Source organism: Pimephales promelas, chromosome 15, assembly GCF_988280905.1.
Source record: "Pimephales promelas chromosome 15, fPimPro1.hap1.1, whole genome shotgun sequence".
Classification (NCBI taxonomy): domain Eukaryota; kingdom Metazoa; phylum Chordata; class Actinopteri; order Cypriniformes; family Leuciscidae; genus Pimephales; species Pimephales promelas.
The window spans coordinates 2,365,642-2,382,860 of record NC_142783.1 but is presented as its reverse complement, the minus strand read 5'-3'; the positions used below and the strand labels follow the sequence as shown (position 1 = coordinate 2,382,860).

General features: G+C 36.3%; 2 protein-coding genes across 2 annotated transcripts in view; one reads left to right on the top strand and one right to left on the bottom strand.

Moving 5' to 3' along the window:
• Positions 1-795: 795 nt before the first annotated feature.
• Positions 796-5,783, bottom strand: LOC120462350 (uncharacterized). Its single transcript, XM_039650956.2, has 9 exons — positions 5,407-5,783; positions 4,932-5,180; positions 4,197-4,526; positions 3,279-3,452; positions 3,016-3,110; positions 2,827-2,877; positions 2,297-2,678; positions 2,016-2,195; positions 796-1,108 (listed from the first exon to the last, which is right to left on the bottom strand). Exons 1-9 carry the CDS (start codon positions 5,420-5,422, stop codon positions 1,071-1,073), a joined length of 1,515 nt encoding a protein of 504 aa, XP_039506890.2. The 5' UTR covers positions 5,423-5,783; the 3' UTR covers positions 796-1,070.
• An 8,763-nt stretch (positions 5,784-14,546) lies between these two features.
• flvcr2a (FLVCR choline and putative heme transporter 2a) overlaps positions 14,547-17,219 on the top strand; it is a 31,194-nt gene continuing 28,521 nt past the window's right edge. The window contains exon 1 of the mRNA XM_039651133.2: positions 14,547-15,354. Coding sequence (XP_039507067.2) covers positions 14,860-15,354 — 495 coding nt within the window. The 5' untranslated portion in view covers positions 14,547-14,859. The remainder of the gene's footprint in view (positions 15,355-17,219) is intronic.

The following is a 17,219-nucleotide window of genomic DNA, read 5'->3' as shown; positions in this document are numbered from 1 at the left end:
TTTGGAAGTTTGTGCTGAGAAGCACATTACCTTATATAACTATTATTTTATTTTTATAAATGAATTCATGTTTGTATATTTTTTATTTTATTTTTTGTTTTCTACATGTTCAAAATAAACTACCAACTAACTAACTATTTATTAAAATTAAAGTTAGACATTGAAAATCGCAGATCGAGCGCATGGGGCTGCATGTTTTCTCTCGTTATGAATTGTCTCCTATTTTCCGTTATTACAGTTAACGACGCGCAGTGATATGGAGCTGTAATGCGGTCAAACCTGCCTGAAACTACTTTAGCCGTGCGTTTCCCTGAAAATAATTGTTTGAAAATAATGTATTAATTTATTTATTATTTACTAATTATTTAGTAAGTTAATTATCTCAGAATTACGAGATAATTTTTCATGGAAAAAAGTTTTAACTCTGTTTTTCTGAATTAAAGAGTTAATTTTTCATGAGAAAAAAAAAGTTTTTGCTCTGTTTTTCTGAATTAACGAGTTAATCTTTCATGAGAAAAAATGTTTTTACTCTGTTTTTCTGAATTAACGAGTTAATTTTTCATGAGAAAAAAAGTTTTTGCTCTGTTTTTCTGAATTAACGAGTTAATTTTTCAAGGACATTTTTTTTAATTCAGAAAAACAGAGCAAACCTTTTTTTTCTCATGAAACATTAACTCTTTAATTAATATCTCGTAATTCTGAGATAATTAACTTGTTAATTCATAAAAACAGAGTAGATTTTTTTTTTCTTCCAGTGAATGCAATACGCCTCCGTAATGAAGCATTCAGCAGCCCTGCAGGATAACAGGGTTATTTATATAAAATTACTTATGTAAATTAAATTTGATGCGGACACAAATGTCTAGTCTTTGGCCCATATACAGACTGGTCATATATACAGATTGGTCATAAATAAGGCCCTATATAAATAAAGATGACTCGTCTTGACGTTTGAAACGAATCAAAAGTGTGTGTGTGAGGACTCGATGACTTCTTCCAGTCTTGCAGTCTCTCATGTTCTCGCTCAGACGTGGACCGGCTCTGAGTTTCTGTCAGGATGGTGTTGAACTTCAGGCTTCGGGTCGAGTCTCAGCAAGGATGTTATTTCCTGTCCAACACAAAGATTATATGAACAAGTCAACTCATGAATGATTTTTTAGAGCTAGAACAGAATTGAATTGCATCACTGATTCTGTTATTTTCCTGTTTACTACCGTCAAGCTGCTTTAAAACAATCTGTCTAGGATAAAGCGCTATATAAATGAAGCTGACTTGACTATTACACGAACATTACAATGAACACAAACTTGAAAATGTCAATTTCAGGCAAAAGATAATAATCCTCCTCTGTCTGTTCCACTTCCTCACACCTGAAACTGATCGAGTGAATCTCCTGAACTTCTCCAATCTACTGTCGATCATTACTGATCCATTTATGCTGTAACATCTGCTCTAACGTGGGCCGTTTAGTTGGATCCCGGGACAGACACTGGCTAATCAGATCCCTGCACTCTGTACACATTTGAATAAGGAGAGAGCTGGTTAGTCATGGCATCTATGAACACAGCATCTAAAACATGATTCAAATGTTCCTTATCTTTAGTTTAAAAGTGAAGTATGTCGTTTCTGCGACACTAGTAACAGCGAGTGGAATAAATGACAAAATAAAGCATATTTTCACAAAACCTTGCAAAGGCCCCTTCCGAGCGTCGCGTCTCCCCCGACTGAAACATCTCAAACGCGGCTCTTACTGGTTCTCGTGAAGGCATGTTTCAGGCCCGACATATTAGTAACACTTTTAGTTGTGTTGCATTTGTCTTTATGAAAATGTGCCTTTTCACGTTGACGTGTTTAATCTTTGAAGGTTTAATCTTTCACGTCTGCATTTCTTTCCCCATGGCTCTCGCTATACGTTGAGCTATCAAACCACTTCCATACTTCACCTTTAACTGTTTCTGGTCAAAGCCTTTGCTTTCTGTGTGTGTTTATCAATGTTATCAATATTATTCACTCACTTCTGGATAAGCTGCGGTTCAGAAATGTCACTTTGGCGAGTGTGATTTCTCTTCTCGTGTGAAAAGGAGCGCACGCGTTCACCATCTGGTACAGCAACACTCCTAGAGCCCAGACGTTTGCTGGGACGGCGTGGAACCGAGGCTCTGTCAAGACTTCAGGTGGGCAGTAACTCGGTAATCCTGTAAGCAAGACATTTGCACATTGTTGAGCTTTTTCGTTCAAAGCATCAAATAATTATGAAATCACTGCATTCAGGTTTCCACACTCCCAGAATGCTCACCGATGTATATTTTGCTGTCGTAGCCGTCGCTACTAAACAGCTGACCGCACCCAAAGTCTATCAGCTTGAGCTGTACCGGGGTTTTCTTCAACAGGAAGTTCTGCGCATGAATGTCATTGTGGAAAACCCCGCGCTCGATGCAGTGTTGCACTGCCAGCACAGCCTGTCTCATGATGACCCGTGCTGTTGGTTCAGACACTCCGTGATGACGATTGATGAAGTCCAGCAAGCTCTCGCAGGGATCAGGATACTCCATAACCAGAGTGAATTCTCTCGGATGTTCAAACCACTCGTAGAGTCGGATGACGAAGGGGCTTACGGGTTCTCGCCTCATCATCATCAGCAGCGCCACTTCTGTCACCAGAGGTTCGGGATGCCCGGGCTAGAGAGGAGTAGCAGACAGAAGGTTAGCTGGGTAAAAATATCAAGCCAAAAGAGCCTTTTCAGCTCAAAGTTCCCACATTTACACCTTATCTACTGTCATCTGCACTTAAACAACTCAACACACACTAAGGCTTTGGCCAACTTACAATATCAAGATAACGGTTGTTGTCGATCTTGCTCATCCGCTTGATGGCAACCTGCAAAACAAACAAAAACAGTTTCAATACCAGTAACAGTATTCAAGGGCCTGACGGCACTAAGTATTAAACCATCTGTAAATTGTTTTAAATGTGTTTTGCGAGAGCAAAATGTTTGTACAGTTCAGTGAGATTGACCTTTTTGCCATCAAACTTGCGTGTTCCCAGAAACACCCTGCCAAATCCTCCGGATCCAATCATCCTATCCACGTTATAGAGAGACTCAAAGGACTCTGAAAAATAGGAGAAAAGTATTAGCTTGCTAGATCCATTGTTTTATTTGAAATATCAGTGCGGGTCGAGGAAATAATATTATAAAGGGGGAAATAATATTAATATTCTCTAAAGACAAGCCTTATTTATAAGACACTGTTAGAAAAATGTTGTGAGTGTGGACTGACCGTCATTTGGCTCGACGCCGGAGTGATCTGGAGCAGGTGATGATGGTTCAGGATCAACGAAAGGCTCCACAACATTCCCAACACTGCAGGAACAGCAGCAGAAAACACACTTCATCGCCTTCCAGAGCCTGAAACCACCAGCTCTTCTCCTCTTCCTGCGGTCTGGAGCTTTTCCTGAAGTGAACCATTGAAAACAACTATTAGACACATCTCTGACGTCAAATTAAGCAATCATATAATGACATAACTTACATTGTACTGTGTTAAAGTCTTATCTAAAAAAATAATAATTAGAAATAAGTGGTGAAATTATATTCTGGATCGTTTTCTGGCTTTCTGTGCGTGTGTTTCTGGTGTGTGTCAGTGTGTCTTATTGAGAACGTTTTGCTCACATTCACATTAAACTGAAAAAACATTATTTCTAAATGTTCCCTGAACGTTTCAAAAATGTTTTATCTTTTAAAGGCACATTATATTTTAATAATTTGCATTATGTGAACGTTACTTTTGAATGTTCGCAAAGTGTTCTGAAAATGTTAGATGAACATCCAATTAATATATACAGTATATATATATGTGTGTGTGTAAATAATTAGGTTTCCCTATGTTGTTGTTTTTTAAACCAGGAAGAAAATTTCAGCAAAATTTATGACATTTTTATGGACATTAACGTTAAAAACTTGACTCAGTTATGCATGAAAGAGCAAAATCTGCAATTAATATATATATATATATATATATATATAATTAGGTTTCCCTGTTTTGTTTTGTTTGTTTTTGTTTTTTTTTTAAATCAGGAAGAAAATTTCAGCAAAATTTTAAATTTCAGTAAATGTGAGCGGACATTAACGTTAAAAAATTGACTCAGTTATGCATGAAAGAGCAAAATCTGTATGTGTAGAGTTTCCTCAGTGTCACCTGTTGAGCTCTTGTTCGCTGGAGAAGCCTCCACGGCACCCTGAGCAGTTCGGCCAGTCTCTGGAGTCTCTGGTGGCTCGACAGAAACTTGACCCGGCAGCGGAGAACACAGAAACGCTTCGAGGCTAACGGACCTGGACAAACCCTGTTGGTTTGGGCTCTCCGATCCATCGCCACTCCGCCTCCACTCGACGCTGTAGGAGCCTCGGCTGCTCAGACTCAACGACTCTCTACACCTCCTCAACACACGGACCATAGAGGTTAAAGCTGAGGACGACGGGATGCCCAGAGAAGAATCTGTGGAAGCAGTTCCCCAGGACCTGGAGCCGCCTGAGGATGAACATTTCACACATCAAACACTGTTTTTGTTTTATAATATTAATAATTAATGTCAGTGGTCACATCATATTGTTACTTTGGTTTCACTTTACTCTGGTCCCTTTAAGACATTCAATTGTCTATTAATAACACATTGCACCTACATGTCCACTAACTCTCACTAGAGTATCAGTAGAGTATCAGGAGAGTATTAGTAGAGTATTAGTAGACTGGTAGGGTTAGAATAAGTTGACATGACTGGTTGAAAATGTACTTATAGTCAACAGAATGTTCAAAAGGGACCATCAAAATAAAGTGTTACCGTTACTTTAACTTTCTATTTTCAATGACAAATCAGTCATTAAAAATAAAAACAGAAACTAAGCCTTTACTTCTTTGTTATAAGGCTATTCTGACCTCTGCGAGAGTGTGTAGATGAAGTGGGCGGACGTCCATCATCTGGGTTCTGCTTCACACTCGTCCAGTGAACCTGACCTGGGGACACAGACACAGAAAACTCAGAAGAGAGAGATGTTAAATATCCAGGAAGATCCCGGATCTGTGTCGGGTCTGGCAGCGGATCCTGATCACGGTCATCAGAACCGGGTCTCCAAACCTCCTGACCAGCCGTCTGAGAGAAAGCAGCTCTCCGGGGTCTGGAGCGGCCTGAGGATGGAAAATATTACACATCACATAGCTAGTAATGTGTTAATAATAATAATAATCAATGTCAGTGGTCAATTACCAATGATTACTTCAGTTTAAAATCCAAAAGTTTATTTCACATGCAAGGAATCAAATAAATGTGATCAAATGGGTTCTTCACATTAATGTAGTCAGTCATTGTACAACATTACACCATAAACCATACATGAAAAACTGAAGCACTCACCTCCTCTATCAGCCATCGACCTCCTCCAAGCTGCAATAAAACAATACAAAATTACAACACAAAATACAATACAATAAAGCACAAATCTCAGAAATATTCTCCTAAAAATAAACAATAAAATTTTTTTAAAAAAAAAATTAAATTAACTCCTAAAATAAGAAAAGAACAATAAAATGAAAAGTATTCGCAGAAATTATGATACTTTCAATAATAAAACTAAAGTTATATAAAGTTATATATAAAGTTGTGTAAAGATATATCCTCCGATGTTCGTCTTGAAGAAAAGTCTCCTCTCCGCGGTTGCTGTTTCCAGAAAACGACTTTAAAGTCTCAAGTTTCGCACAGAAAATCCTCTGCAAGTCTGTTCATTCGCCTCGTCTCTCAACCAACAGAAAGCGATCGGTTCAAGTGTAAATAAATGCACAATTCATAAAACGCGTAACTATAGCAACTGAAATTCGAGTCACATGTGCACGTAACATAACACGTACACGCGCGCGCACATGGGCAGAGTGTATGAGCACATCGAATCTGATTTAATAAATAGTTACAGATTTAATGTTGACATGTCTTGAATATGAGATTCGTGCAGAATAGTTTTATTAGTAAATCCGTCGGGAATCATTTTGTTAATTAAATTAGCCTTTTCCCGCATATCCATCAAGTCCAATCAGCTTTCAGTGTCACTAATGCGTCATCAAACTGGTTAGTAGTCGTGGTGAAGAAATCCATATTATTATAATATTGTTGAATTCTCTATTAACCCTCGGGTGCTCTTCGTTTCGAAGTCACACTTGTTATCTTCCCGGTCAAAAGTGACCGGACACCTAAAAATGAAACATTCTCCATCCCAGTAAAACCAATGCAATTTATTTTTGTTCTATAATATTTATTCTTTTTAATTTAGTATTTTGAGACAATTTAATTTATTATATATATATATATATATATATATATAGAAAAATAGTATATATATATTTTTTCTATATATATATATATATATATATATATATATATATATATATATAGTATATATATATATATATATATATATATATATATATATATATAGTATATATATATATATATATATATATATATATTTTTTTTTTTCAAAAAAATATTAATGCAGTATTTTAGTTTAATATAGAGTCTAGGCCTTCAGAAAAAAATTTTTTTTGAAGAAAATTAGCACCATCTGGTTACAGTATAGAGAAAAGGTGTAGAATAATGGTGTAACCACTAGATGGCATGTACAGCTCTCTATGGAGAGGCATGTGAATTGCCCAGCTGTTTATAAACACATATTGTTGTTGGTGGTGGTGGATTTGAATATATAGTTGAAACAATCTCAAAAACTATTTCTTATATAAAAAAAATTGACAAAAAACTAAAATTCACAATTTTTTTTTTTCCACAATTTTTTTTTTTCCACAATTTTTTTTTTTTTTTTTTTTTTTTTTACAATTTCCCATTCATTTCCTTGGGGGTCATTTTTGAACAAAGATCACAAGTGTGACTATTTTTTTTAAGACCGCTTAGCATGCTCAGATCATGACCTCGATTTTTTTTTTTGCGTGTGTTCACATACATAATGCCATAAGTCTCCAAGTTTCGTAACATTGCGATGAAGCTGTGATTTTTAAAATTTTAAAACAGAAAATGTTTTGGTCAGAAATGAACGAAGAGCACCAGAGGGTTAATTTTTTTGTTGTTGTTGTTTTTACAATTGCTACCCAGTTAACTCTAAACTTGCTAAATTGAGTAACATTCCCCCATGTGCTCGTTTTGTCATTAGAGACAATCATGTGTTTTGGGACTGTGTAGAGAATGGCATTTTGGTATTTTTGATTGACTTTTCAAACTTTGTTAAAAGATGGCCTAACTATTGAGTTTTACACATGGGAAACTATAAAGAAACCACTACTTAGAATGTATAACGAATGTAGTACTAATGAAGAATTAAGTACTTCCATGAAACAAGGGCTCAACCTTGATACCAAAGATCTTCTCTCACTTGATAATTGGACACCAATTACTAAATTTAGACTACAAAATTATATCTTTAGTTTTTGCCAAAAATTAAAAACAAGTTTATCTGAGATAATTAATGAAACACAAACAGGCTTTATGCCTAAGCGACATATAAGCTGTAATATTAGGTTAATTTTAGATCTCATCGATTATGGACATCATATTAACTCGGATGCAATAATATTGTTTCTAGATTTTTGTAAAACGTTCGACACCATTGAACACAATTTTCTATTTTTGACACAAGAGTTATTTGGATTTGGAGAGAAGTTTACCAAAGTAGTTAATATGTTAAGAATATTATAATAGCTCGGTTTTTTTTATTTTTATTTTTTTTGTTTTGTTTTTTTTGATACCTCTAATAGATTTCCTATTAATAGGCGAGTGAGGCCAGGTTGTGGGATTTCCCCTTTTCTGTTAGTTGTGGAATTGCTCTCTCTGAGTATTCGTTCCCATCCTGATATTAAAGGGGTGTCCATCTTTGACCGAGAGATGAAAATTTCACAACTTGCGGATGACACAGCCCTGTTTTTAGAGAATACTAATCAGGTTGGCAAGGCTCTTGAAACAATTATTTCCTTTTCGATGGCTTCTGGTCTAAATTTAAATATTCATAAGTGAGAAATTCTTTGCTTATATGAAACTATGGAAACCTCCATCAAAGATAATGTGAAATATCTTGGAATTCAGATCTCCAAAAGAATATCTTTTAGACAAGATTTGAATTTTCTCCCTAAAATAAAAAAAAAAGCTAAACAAATATTTAATAATTGGCTTCAAAGAGATTTGTCTTTCCTTGGTAGAGTTCTTTTAATTAAAGGAACACTCCGACTTTTTGGGACTTTAGCCTATTCACCTTACCCCCCAGAGTTAGATAAGTCCATACATACCTTTTTCATCTCCGTGCGTGCTATAAGTCTGTTTGACGCACCCACCGCTAGCCTAGCTTAGCACAAAGACTCGATGTGACTGGTTGCAGCTTTCATACTGATCCAAATGAGTGACAAAATAACGCAAACGTTTTCCTATTTACATGTTGTGGTTTGTATAGTCACATAATGTACAAATAACAAAGTCAAATGAGACACAGACATCTTTTAACCGTATAAAACCTGGGAACTATTCTCTGAAGGCGAAGCACTGCTACTTTGACGGCGTAATAACCGCATCACCGGAGACACGCCGTGGTGAGGAGCGGAGAGTTCGCTCGGTGTTTGGGTAATAGAGTCAGCAATTTATAAATAGTAAAAGCGTAGTTTAGAGTCATGGGTTTTCGCTCTATTGTAAATAGCTGCGACAGTAAACAGGGGAGGTAATACCATGTTTCACAGAATTCCAACTAAAAACGCTGACTGGATGAAGAAATGGCTAACTTACTCTGGATATTGATCAAAACACACCTAAATAAATTATCAAGGGACATTATGTTTGCTCGGTACATTTCAATGAGGACGACTATTTTGAAAAAATGGAATTTGCCACACGGACCATAATGTGCTGAAGGATACGGCCATCCCATCGATAGCACAGACAGGACAAGTGGATCACCTGCGGCTGAGGTAAGTGTTCCGTTATGTTTTTAGATGACCTACTGTAACAGTGCCATTATTAGCCAGATCTAATGTAACGTTAGTGACACTATTATATGATTAGGGTATGAATATGTTTTTATCTTGATGCGGTGCGGACGCGCTTGGGGAAAAAAACGAGCGCGTTCACCGCGTTGAACTTGCACCCTGCGTGCGGCGCGCCTAGTAGCCTAAATTTGAAATAACCATGGAAATAACGAACTTGAGCGTGCAAAAGGGTACGATAGGCTGTGAGTTCATTGTGCAAAAACAATTTGTGCTATTACTTTCCCCTTATTCTATCCTATAGTAATGCAATACTGTATAGGCTATTATATTGGCTACTGTTGAATACATTTGGTTCATTTGGTTAAATTGCATTTAAAATATATTGATTCCTGTAATAATAATTATTTATTCATGTGATATTTATAAATCTGGGTGCGTTTTTGTTTGGAAATCAATGAAAAATGGTACTGTATTACCTGGTCTCCCCTGTTTATTGTCACAGCTCATACAATAAAGCAAACACCCATGATAAACTATGCTTTTCTATCTAACGTTAGTAATTGCTGACTCTTTATTCCAACGCTGAGCGAAGCGAACTCTCTGCTCCTCGTCACGGTGCGTCTCAGGTGATTGTTATCACTCTGCCCAAGTAGCAGTGCTTCGCCTTCAGAAAATATAGTATTTATACGGTCAAAAGATGTCTGTGTCTCATATGGCCTTGATATTTGCACACTCTGTGACTATACAAACCACAACATGTAAATAGGAAAACGTTTGCGTTGTTTTGTCACTCATTTGGATTAGTATGAAAGCTGCAACCATTCACATCCAGTCTTTGTGCTAAGCTAGGCTAGCGGTGGGTGCGTCAAACAGACTTATAGCACGCACGGAGATGAAAAAGGTATGTATGGACTTATCTAACTCTGGGGGGTAAGGTGAATAGGCTAAAGTCCCAAAAAGTCGGAGTGTTCCTTTAAAGCTGAAGGTCTCGCTCGACTTATCCATCATTCTCGCTATTTGTCCATGATAATACCTGTAAACAAATCAATAGTTTATTGTTTAAGATTTTTTTTTTTTTGGATCTGAAGAAACATGTTTTATGTGGTTAAAAAAAAAGTTCGGAGGTTTTGACATGTTGGATTTTTTTTAATGTTAATAATACTTTCAAAGTGAACTGGGTAAAGAATTGTGTCAATTCACCAGAGTCTATTTGGTATTTTATCCCACATAATATAGCCTATATATATATATATATATATATATATAATAAAGTGGGAGGGCTTAAGTTTCTGTTAACTTGTAATTTCTCCCCTTCTAAGATCCCTATTAAACTCTCTAAATTCCACGAACAGGCACTTTTAAGAATACAAATGTGCTTAAAGCTATTCCTATGGTCTAGTGCAACTGATTAAATAAGAACCACTTATTATACCATCAAAATAATATGTTGGATTCGGCTTTGTTATTGGATTGCATTAGCATTTATGATAAGAAATGCAATAATAAACATATTCGCCAGATTTTTCAAAAAAGAGATCTAATTTGCCCTAGGGGCAGATCCCAGTGGGCTGCCTCTATTGACAATATTGAATGGAGGAAAGCGTGGTTATTACCACATAAATATTTTATTCCTAACAAGACCAAAGAAGTCCACTTTAAAGTATTACATAAGATATATCCTTTTAATGCAACGGTGTCCAAATATATCCTGTTCGTTTTGCGGTGACGAAGATGAAACATTAATACACTTATTTTTTCCTTGCAAATTGGTTCAGAAATTTTGGTCTGTTTTCTCATTTAAATAAAACCCCCATTCATGCACACTCCTTTAATTTGAAAGATATTATTTGTTATTATACTGATTCCCACTCATCCAAAGAATACATTTTTAATTTTTTTAATTTTATTTGGCAAACTTTTCATCCATAAACAGAAATTTATGGGATCACTTCCTATTTTCTCACATTTTTTGGTTGAAGTAGACTCACTGCTTAAATCGTTTAGTTTATCTAGCAATAAAAAAAGTAATAGATTCCTGAAAATATATGAAAATTTTTTTTGTAATGGATCTGATTGTCAGGATTAAACAGCTTTATATCATACATTGCTTATTTTATTTGTATTATTATTTTTTATTATTTTTTTATTATATGTTTTATAATTGTAATGTAATATAATTATTTTTATGGCACTTGATTTGGAATTATTCTGTATAATTTGTCTTTGTTTTACCTCTTTTATTTGTAAATTTACATGTTTCTTCAATAAAAAAAAGAAATCCAAATTATAGTTGAATTCTCTATTCATTTTTGTTGTTGTTGTTGTTGTTTTTACAATTGCTACCCAGTTAACTCTAAACTTGCTAAATTGAATAACATCCCCCATCCCCTATTCTGGATTTTTGATTGACTTTTCAAACTTTGTTAAAAGGTACGTGTATCTCAGACTTTTAGACCCTTCTCATTTTAAGCTTGTATTTAAATTACTACTTTTTCTTGCCAAATGTTATAATCAAATGTAAATTTTCAGAGAAAACTCCTTTTTTATGTTTAAGAAAGAGTTTGAATACATATAAAATGTAAGTAAGACTGTATGTAAATGTGAGACTCTGTCACGGTGTAAAACATTTAAGCTGATTTAATATTTTTTTGTGGTTTTGTCTTGTAATCTCATTGTTATTGTTCATTTTTGTTTTGTCTTGTTTTTGTATTTGTTATTGTATAAGAAAAAAAAGAAAAGAAAAAAAAGGAAAGAAACCAAATTAATAAAGGATCCCAAAGCAAGACCAAGCGAAAAAGCATTTATTATTTTTTTAAACGTTTATTAAAGATATGCAACATTTCAAGAGATACAAATGTTCTACAGAATTCCAGCATCCACATCATATGACGAAAGTTGAGGATAACATTCATATCAAAGATATTTTTAGAGCAAAAAAAATTTTTTGGGGCAAACTTTTCCGTTTGAGCAAACTCCAGTATCACTTTGAACACTTTACATCTTCAACAGCGACTTTAATGGGACTGTTTTCCAGAAAGTCCCTGGCAGTTCTTGAGACCGAGCTGTTGGGTTGGAGAACTCCTAATGGTTGATTTAGACTGTAACTCGGAACAGCAACAAAACTGGATTGCTGCTGTTGATCAAAAATGCCAAGAGGACAATGTTGATATGGAGGAGAAGTGAAGAGACTCCAGCAGTTGAAGGACAAAAGCTTTGTCTGCCTAAATTGCGGCAGAGACTATACCATGCAAGGAGGAGACTGAGCCACTCCAGATGTTGCCAACAACAAAATTGACTGAAACAGATAAAGAAGGTTCAGCCATTGTCTTTCGAGACAGAAGGGGCCTACTAAGTGCCTGAACAAGTGACATGAACTAGAGTGAATTGTGAATTGTGAAGAAGTGTGATTCAGATATAGAAAGTCTTAGATAAGGTTTCTATAGCGCGCTTGCTGATTGCGCGTGTTGCCTGATTTGACGGTGATCAGCAATCTGTTATTTTACAGTAAAGAACAGTCCCATCACATTCACTCTTGAAGATGATAGATGTAATGATAACGATGCAGAAGGATCCCTGCTCGTTATTGATTAGAGATTATTCGTTTCCCCAGTTCCCACGACTGTGGATCTCAGCGCGTTATAATGTGTGTTGGATCTGGTCAAGCGCTGAAATCTTCTCAGCTCCAGAATCAAAGATATTACACCATGACCAATTTTGCCCACAGCTGAAATCAGGTCCATCCAGCTAAACTCACCCGAGAACACGTTAACCAGGTGAAGTACACCCGAACAAACCATTCTTGCTGTCGAAAACAGTTGTGCGACGAGCCGTAGCTTTGGAGAAGACGAGCATTGAAGTGCAGCTGACACCAAACCAGACACACAAGTGAACCACTGCAGTATCTGTGGAAAAGACAAAGCTGTCCGAGTGTGTGTTGCGGGTGTCGAGTTCAGAAGTAAAGGCATATTGAGCTCGTATTGTTATCGAGGAGAGATCGCAGGATCCGCTGTCTTATGCTTCAGTTCTCAAGAGTGTCAAGAAGTGAATCTGATCTCTTTCAGAGAAGAAATATAAGTGCTCGAAACTCTCGATAATTGCGGGCTCGCGCATGTTGACGGACTGTGACAGGGATTTCTTCCAGCCTAAAGCTCATCTACACCCGCGCATTACAGAAGTTTTGCGCTAACCCTTACTGGCAATATTCAAAACCGGTTTCGCAAGTTCCGCAAGCGCGCAACGCTCTCTTCTCTTAACTCATAATGAATAATAAAGATTATTCAATTCGATTTGATTTTGATGGAATTTTATTATTAACTGAAATGTGAGTGTAGTTAGTTTCAGATTTCCAGTAGAGTAGCCTGTATGAACCATGAGTGTTTCAGCCACACACAGATTTAATATTTAATATTGATTGAACCAAGCCACTGAAATAGTGTCCAGGCCATTTCTACTTGAATTAACATTGATGTAACCTATCAGATAAGTTTGTTAATATGAATTACTTTTGAGTTTAGTACAAATAAAATGTAAATTATCACATGAAGAACATTTTTTTTTTCCAAATAATTTTAGTCTGTTTTATAACATTTCACCTGTTAGAAATACATGCTCGGCGTGTGTTATTTTAAGGTGGGCTGGAATTAAATGAACGGACCCCAGGTCGGGAAACACTGCACTTTTCATTTCAACACAATGTTTGTGTGAAGTGTGTCCAGCTCTGATGTTGCATTTTATTTGCACATAATCAAAGCTGCGTCATCATAGTAGGCTACTTTACATAAATTGTACCAGATAATGAAATTTTGACTATTTATTGCAAGCCGTCATAATGTGTGTTATTAGGTAAGAAAGATGCATTAATACCAATTCTAACCACCAGAGGGACCCGGGGCCCCAAACATTTACAATAAAGAACAGCCTAAAATTCAATATCCAGCATGCAATATAACTAGTGTAGAGACTCACATAAGAAAAAAAAATCATGCTTTATAGCATAATTATAATATATAAACTCCAAATCATAATTATAACATTTAGAGTCAAAATTAAAATATAAAAGTCACAATCTTATTCTATAATTAAGACTGTTATAATTTCGACTTCTTCTCATAATTTAAATGTAACATTTAGACTTTGTATCTTATCATTTTACATTTTAATTCTCATTATTATCGCTTGGCGTCATAATTTTGACTTTTTTTTCATTTCAACTGACAATAATTACTAAATCATAATTATGAGATAAAAAGTCATGACATATTAAGAAATAACTGCAACGCTTAATATGTAAAAAAAAATCCGAATTATTAAAATTATTATAATCCGAATTAATATAATTTTTTTTTAATGTCATAATTAAGATAAAGCAGTTTTCTAATGTGGCAAGTTACCACTATTGTGCTTGTGCAGATCTATCATAATGTGCTGGTTCGCGCAGAAGATAATGAATAACAGCAGATCACGTGCTAGAGTTTCACTTGGAGTGATGATGATGATGATGATGATGATGATGATGATGATGATGTGGAGTCTGAAGCTCACGCGCATGAATCAGAGACAGAAGTAGTTGTTTCTGGAGAGATGTATGATTCTGTCTTCACCCTTATCTTGAATCAGTTTTTATTGGGTGTGAAACAAAGTCTGTCCTGATGATTTGGGGCTCGTGTGATTTTAGGAAATCTGCAACGGCTCAATGGATGCGTCTGGAATATAATTTCTTAATATAATAGAGGGACGCGATTCTGGATTCATGATACAAGTTTGACTGACGGTGGATTTTAATATTATATGCGAAAAAGGAGACAGTCCCTCTGGAACGGACGATCTTCAGAGGAAAAGTAACATGGATCACGTCGAACTCCGCGAGTGCAGAGACCCGAACACTGCTCCGAGCTCTGACACTCGTGTGTACCGGAGACGATGGCTCATTCTGCTGCTATTCAGCTCAAACTCACTGTGCAACGCGTTCCAGTGGATCCAGTACGGAATCATCAACAACATCTTCATGAAATTCTACAACGTCTCTTCATTCGCCATCGACTGGCTGTCGATGATCTATATGTTGACTTATATCCCCTTGATATTTCCAGTGACATGGCTATTGGAGAGGAAGGGTCTCCGGGTGATCGCGCTGTTCGCAGCCTCCGTCAACTGCGCGGGCACGTGGATCAAAGTGGCCAGCGTCCAGCCAAACCTGTTCTGGGTCACTATGCTCGGACAGTTCACCTGCTCCTTTGCTCAGGTGTTCATTTTAGGGATGCCGTCTCAGGTGGCGTCCGTGTGGTTCGGTTCCGATGAAGTGTCCACCGCCTGCGCCATCGGCGTCTTTGGAAACCAGGTGCGTAAAAGCGCACGAACCGTAACATAACGCGAAACACACACCTCGTGCATATTAGTCACATTAATCAACTAGGATACACTAAACCCTTACGAAAATGAACCATGGTTTTACTACAAATAGCCTAAAACAAAACAAAAACATGGTTACAATAGTTAAACCATGGTAACTATGAACCGTTTTGCTACACTATGGAGTTTGTAGTAAAACTGTTATAGCCCACAAATGGTAATCAATCTATCATAGTTAATACACTTTTAGGGTTACTATCCACATAATAGGGTTCTTGTTTATTTGGCATTACGTTATATTAAAGAAGAACCTTTAACATCCACGAACCTTTCCATTGCATATAACGTTTTAGTGGGGAGATGCTGTTTATTTAAATGTTCTTTACACTAAGAAAAAATAAGTTAGCCTATTTTAAGAACTGTTCACGCTTTCCTTTAGCGTCAGTTAGATGACGCCGTAGGATCGCGTCATGTAAGTGACGCTAAAGGGCGCCTAAAACGTCAAATATTGAAGCATTGTCAAAGGTGACGCCTTGGGGTGAGAATGCGTTGTCATATGATAAGATTTGCCATATTCACTACCTGACAGGTTAGATGTCACGCTACAGAATGAGAAATATGCCTCGGTTGAAACTCCGAGTGCCATTCACAGACGCGTTTTTGAGTTTAAAACGTGAGATGCAAAGAAGACACGCTTATAAAAGTTATTTAAAACTTATTTTAAGGGGTCCTGTAATGCACTTTACACAATAATATGTCTCTGATGTCCCAACCAGCCCCTAAGCCCCTCGTTATGCTTTTAATAAATAAAATCCACCATATAATTCATATTATAGCGACCGCTGATAAAGTCACAGTAAAATACAGTGAATATAACAGTGATGATGTGAAACCCCATCATCATGATGGATATTGCTGTCTTTAGAGGGCGAGAGCGATAATCTCCGCAGATTAGATGGATAAGGACATGTGTGTTCAAGCGTGTGAAGTTCCCACTCGTTTACACGGAAGAAATGCAGCACAAGAATGATAAGACCCTCCATTTATCCGAGTTAACACAGGGACTTTATTGTTATAATGTTATCCTAATATTAGAGTTATTATTGGCTGACTGAAGAGCACATGCCACACAGAACCAAACACACACACTGGGCAGACGAGCAAAAAATAAAACATATGCAATCGCATATATCATTAATTTCTTACTAAATAAATCATATTCAATACTATATTCTGCTGTAGGCAGATTATATGAGGCAAGATGAATGAAATGCACAGATCGTCGGTTATATACCATGATATTATGAAAATTAAAATCAGAGAATTTAAAAGACAGCACTAGACTCGGCCCTTCGATGAATGTGAACAAGCTACAGGATTTTTAATGCGGTGATAGGTTTGATAATCTTAAAAAATTATTTCAAGGCTCTATTTCTGCTTCATATAAATCCATAACACCGTAATGTAACCTAATTTGTCAGATTGATAACCACAGTTTTCATGGATATTGAAAGGACCCAGCATGCTTTGCACAATTTTCCTTCCTTACATATTGTTTGGTGACACTTTACTGGAAGGGGTGTGCATAAGACTGACATGACACCTTCCTAATCGTGACAGGACACATGTGATGAATATGAAGAAGTGTTTATGTATGTAAGTGTCATTCACTCAATTACGACATTTTTAATGCAAATATGACATTGTTTGAGATGACACCTTGACATAAACCAATACATCATAACCTGTCAGTGACTTAGTAATGACAACTTGACATTATCAAGACAACATAAATTGTTACAAATATTTCATAAACATGACAGAGTAGATTAATTATCAAACTTAAGAAACGTT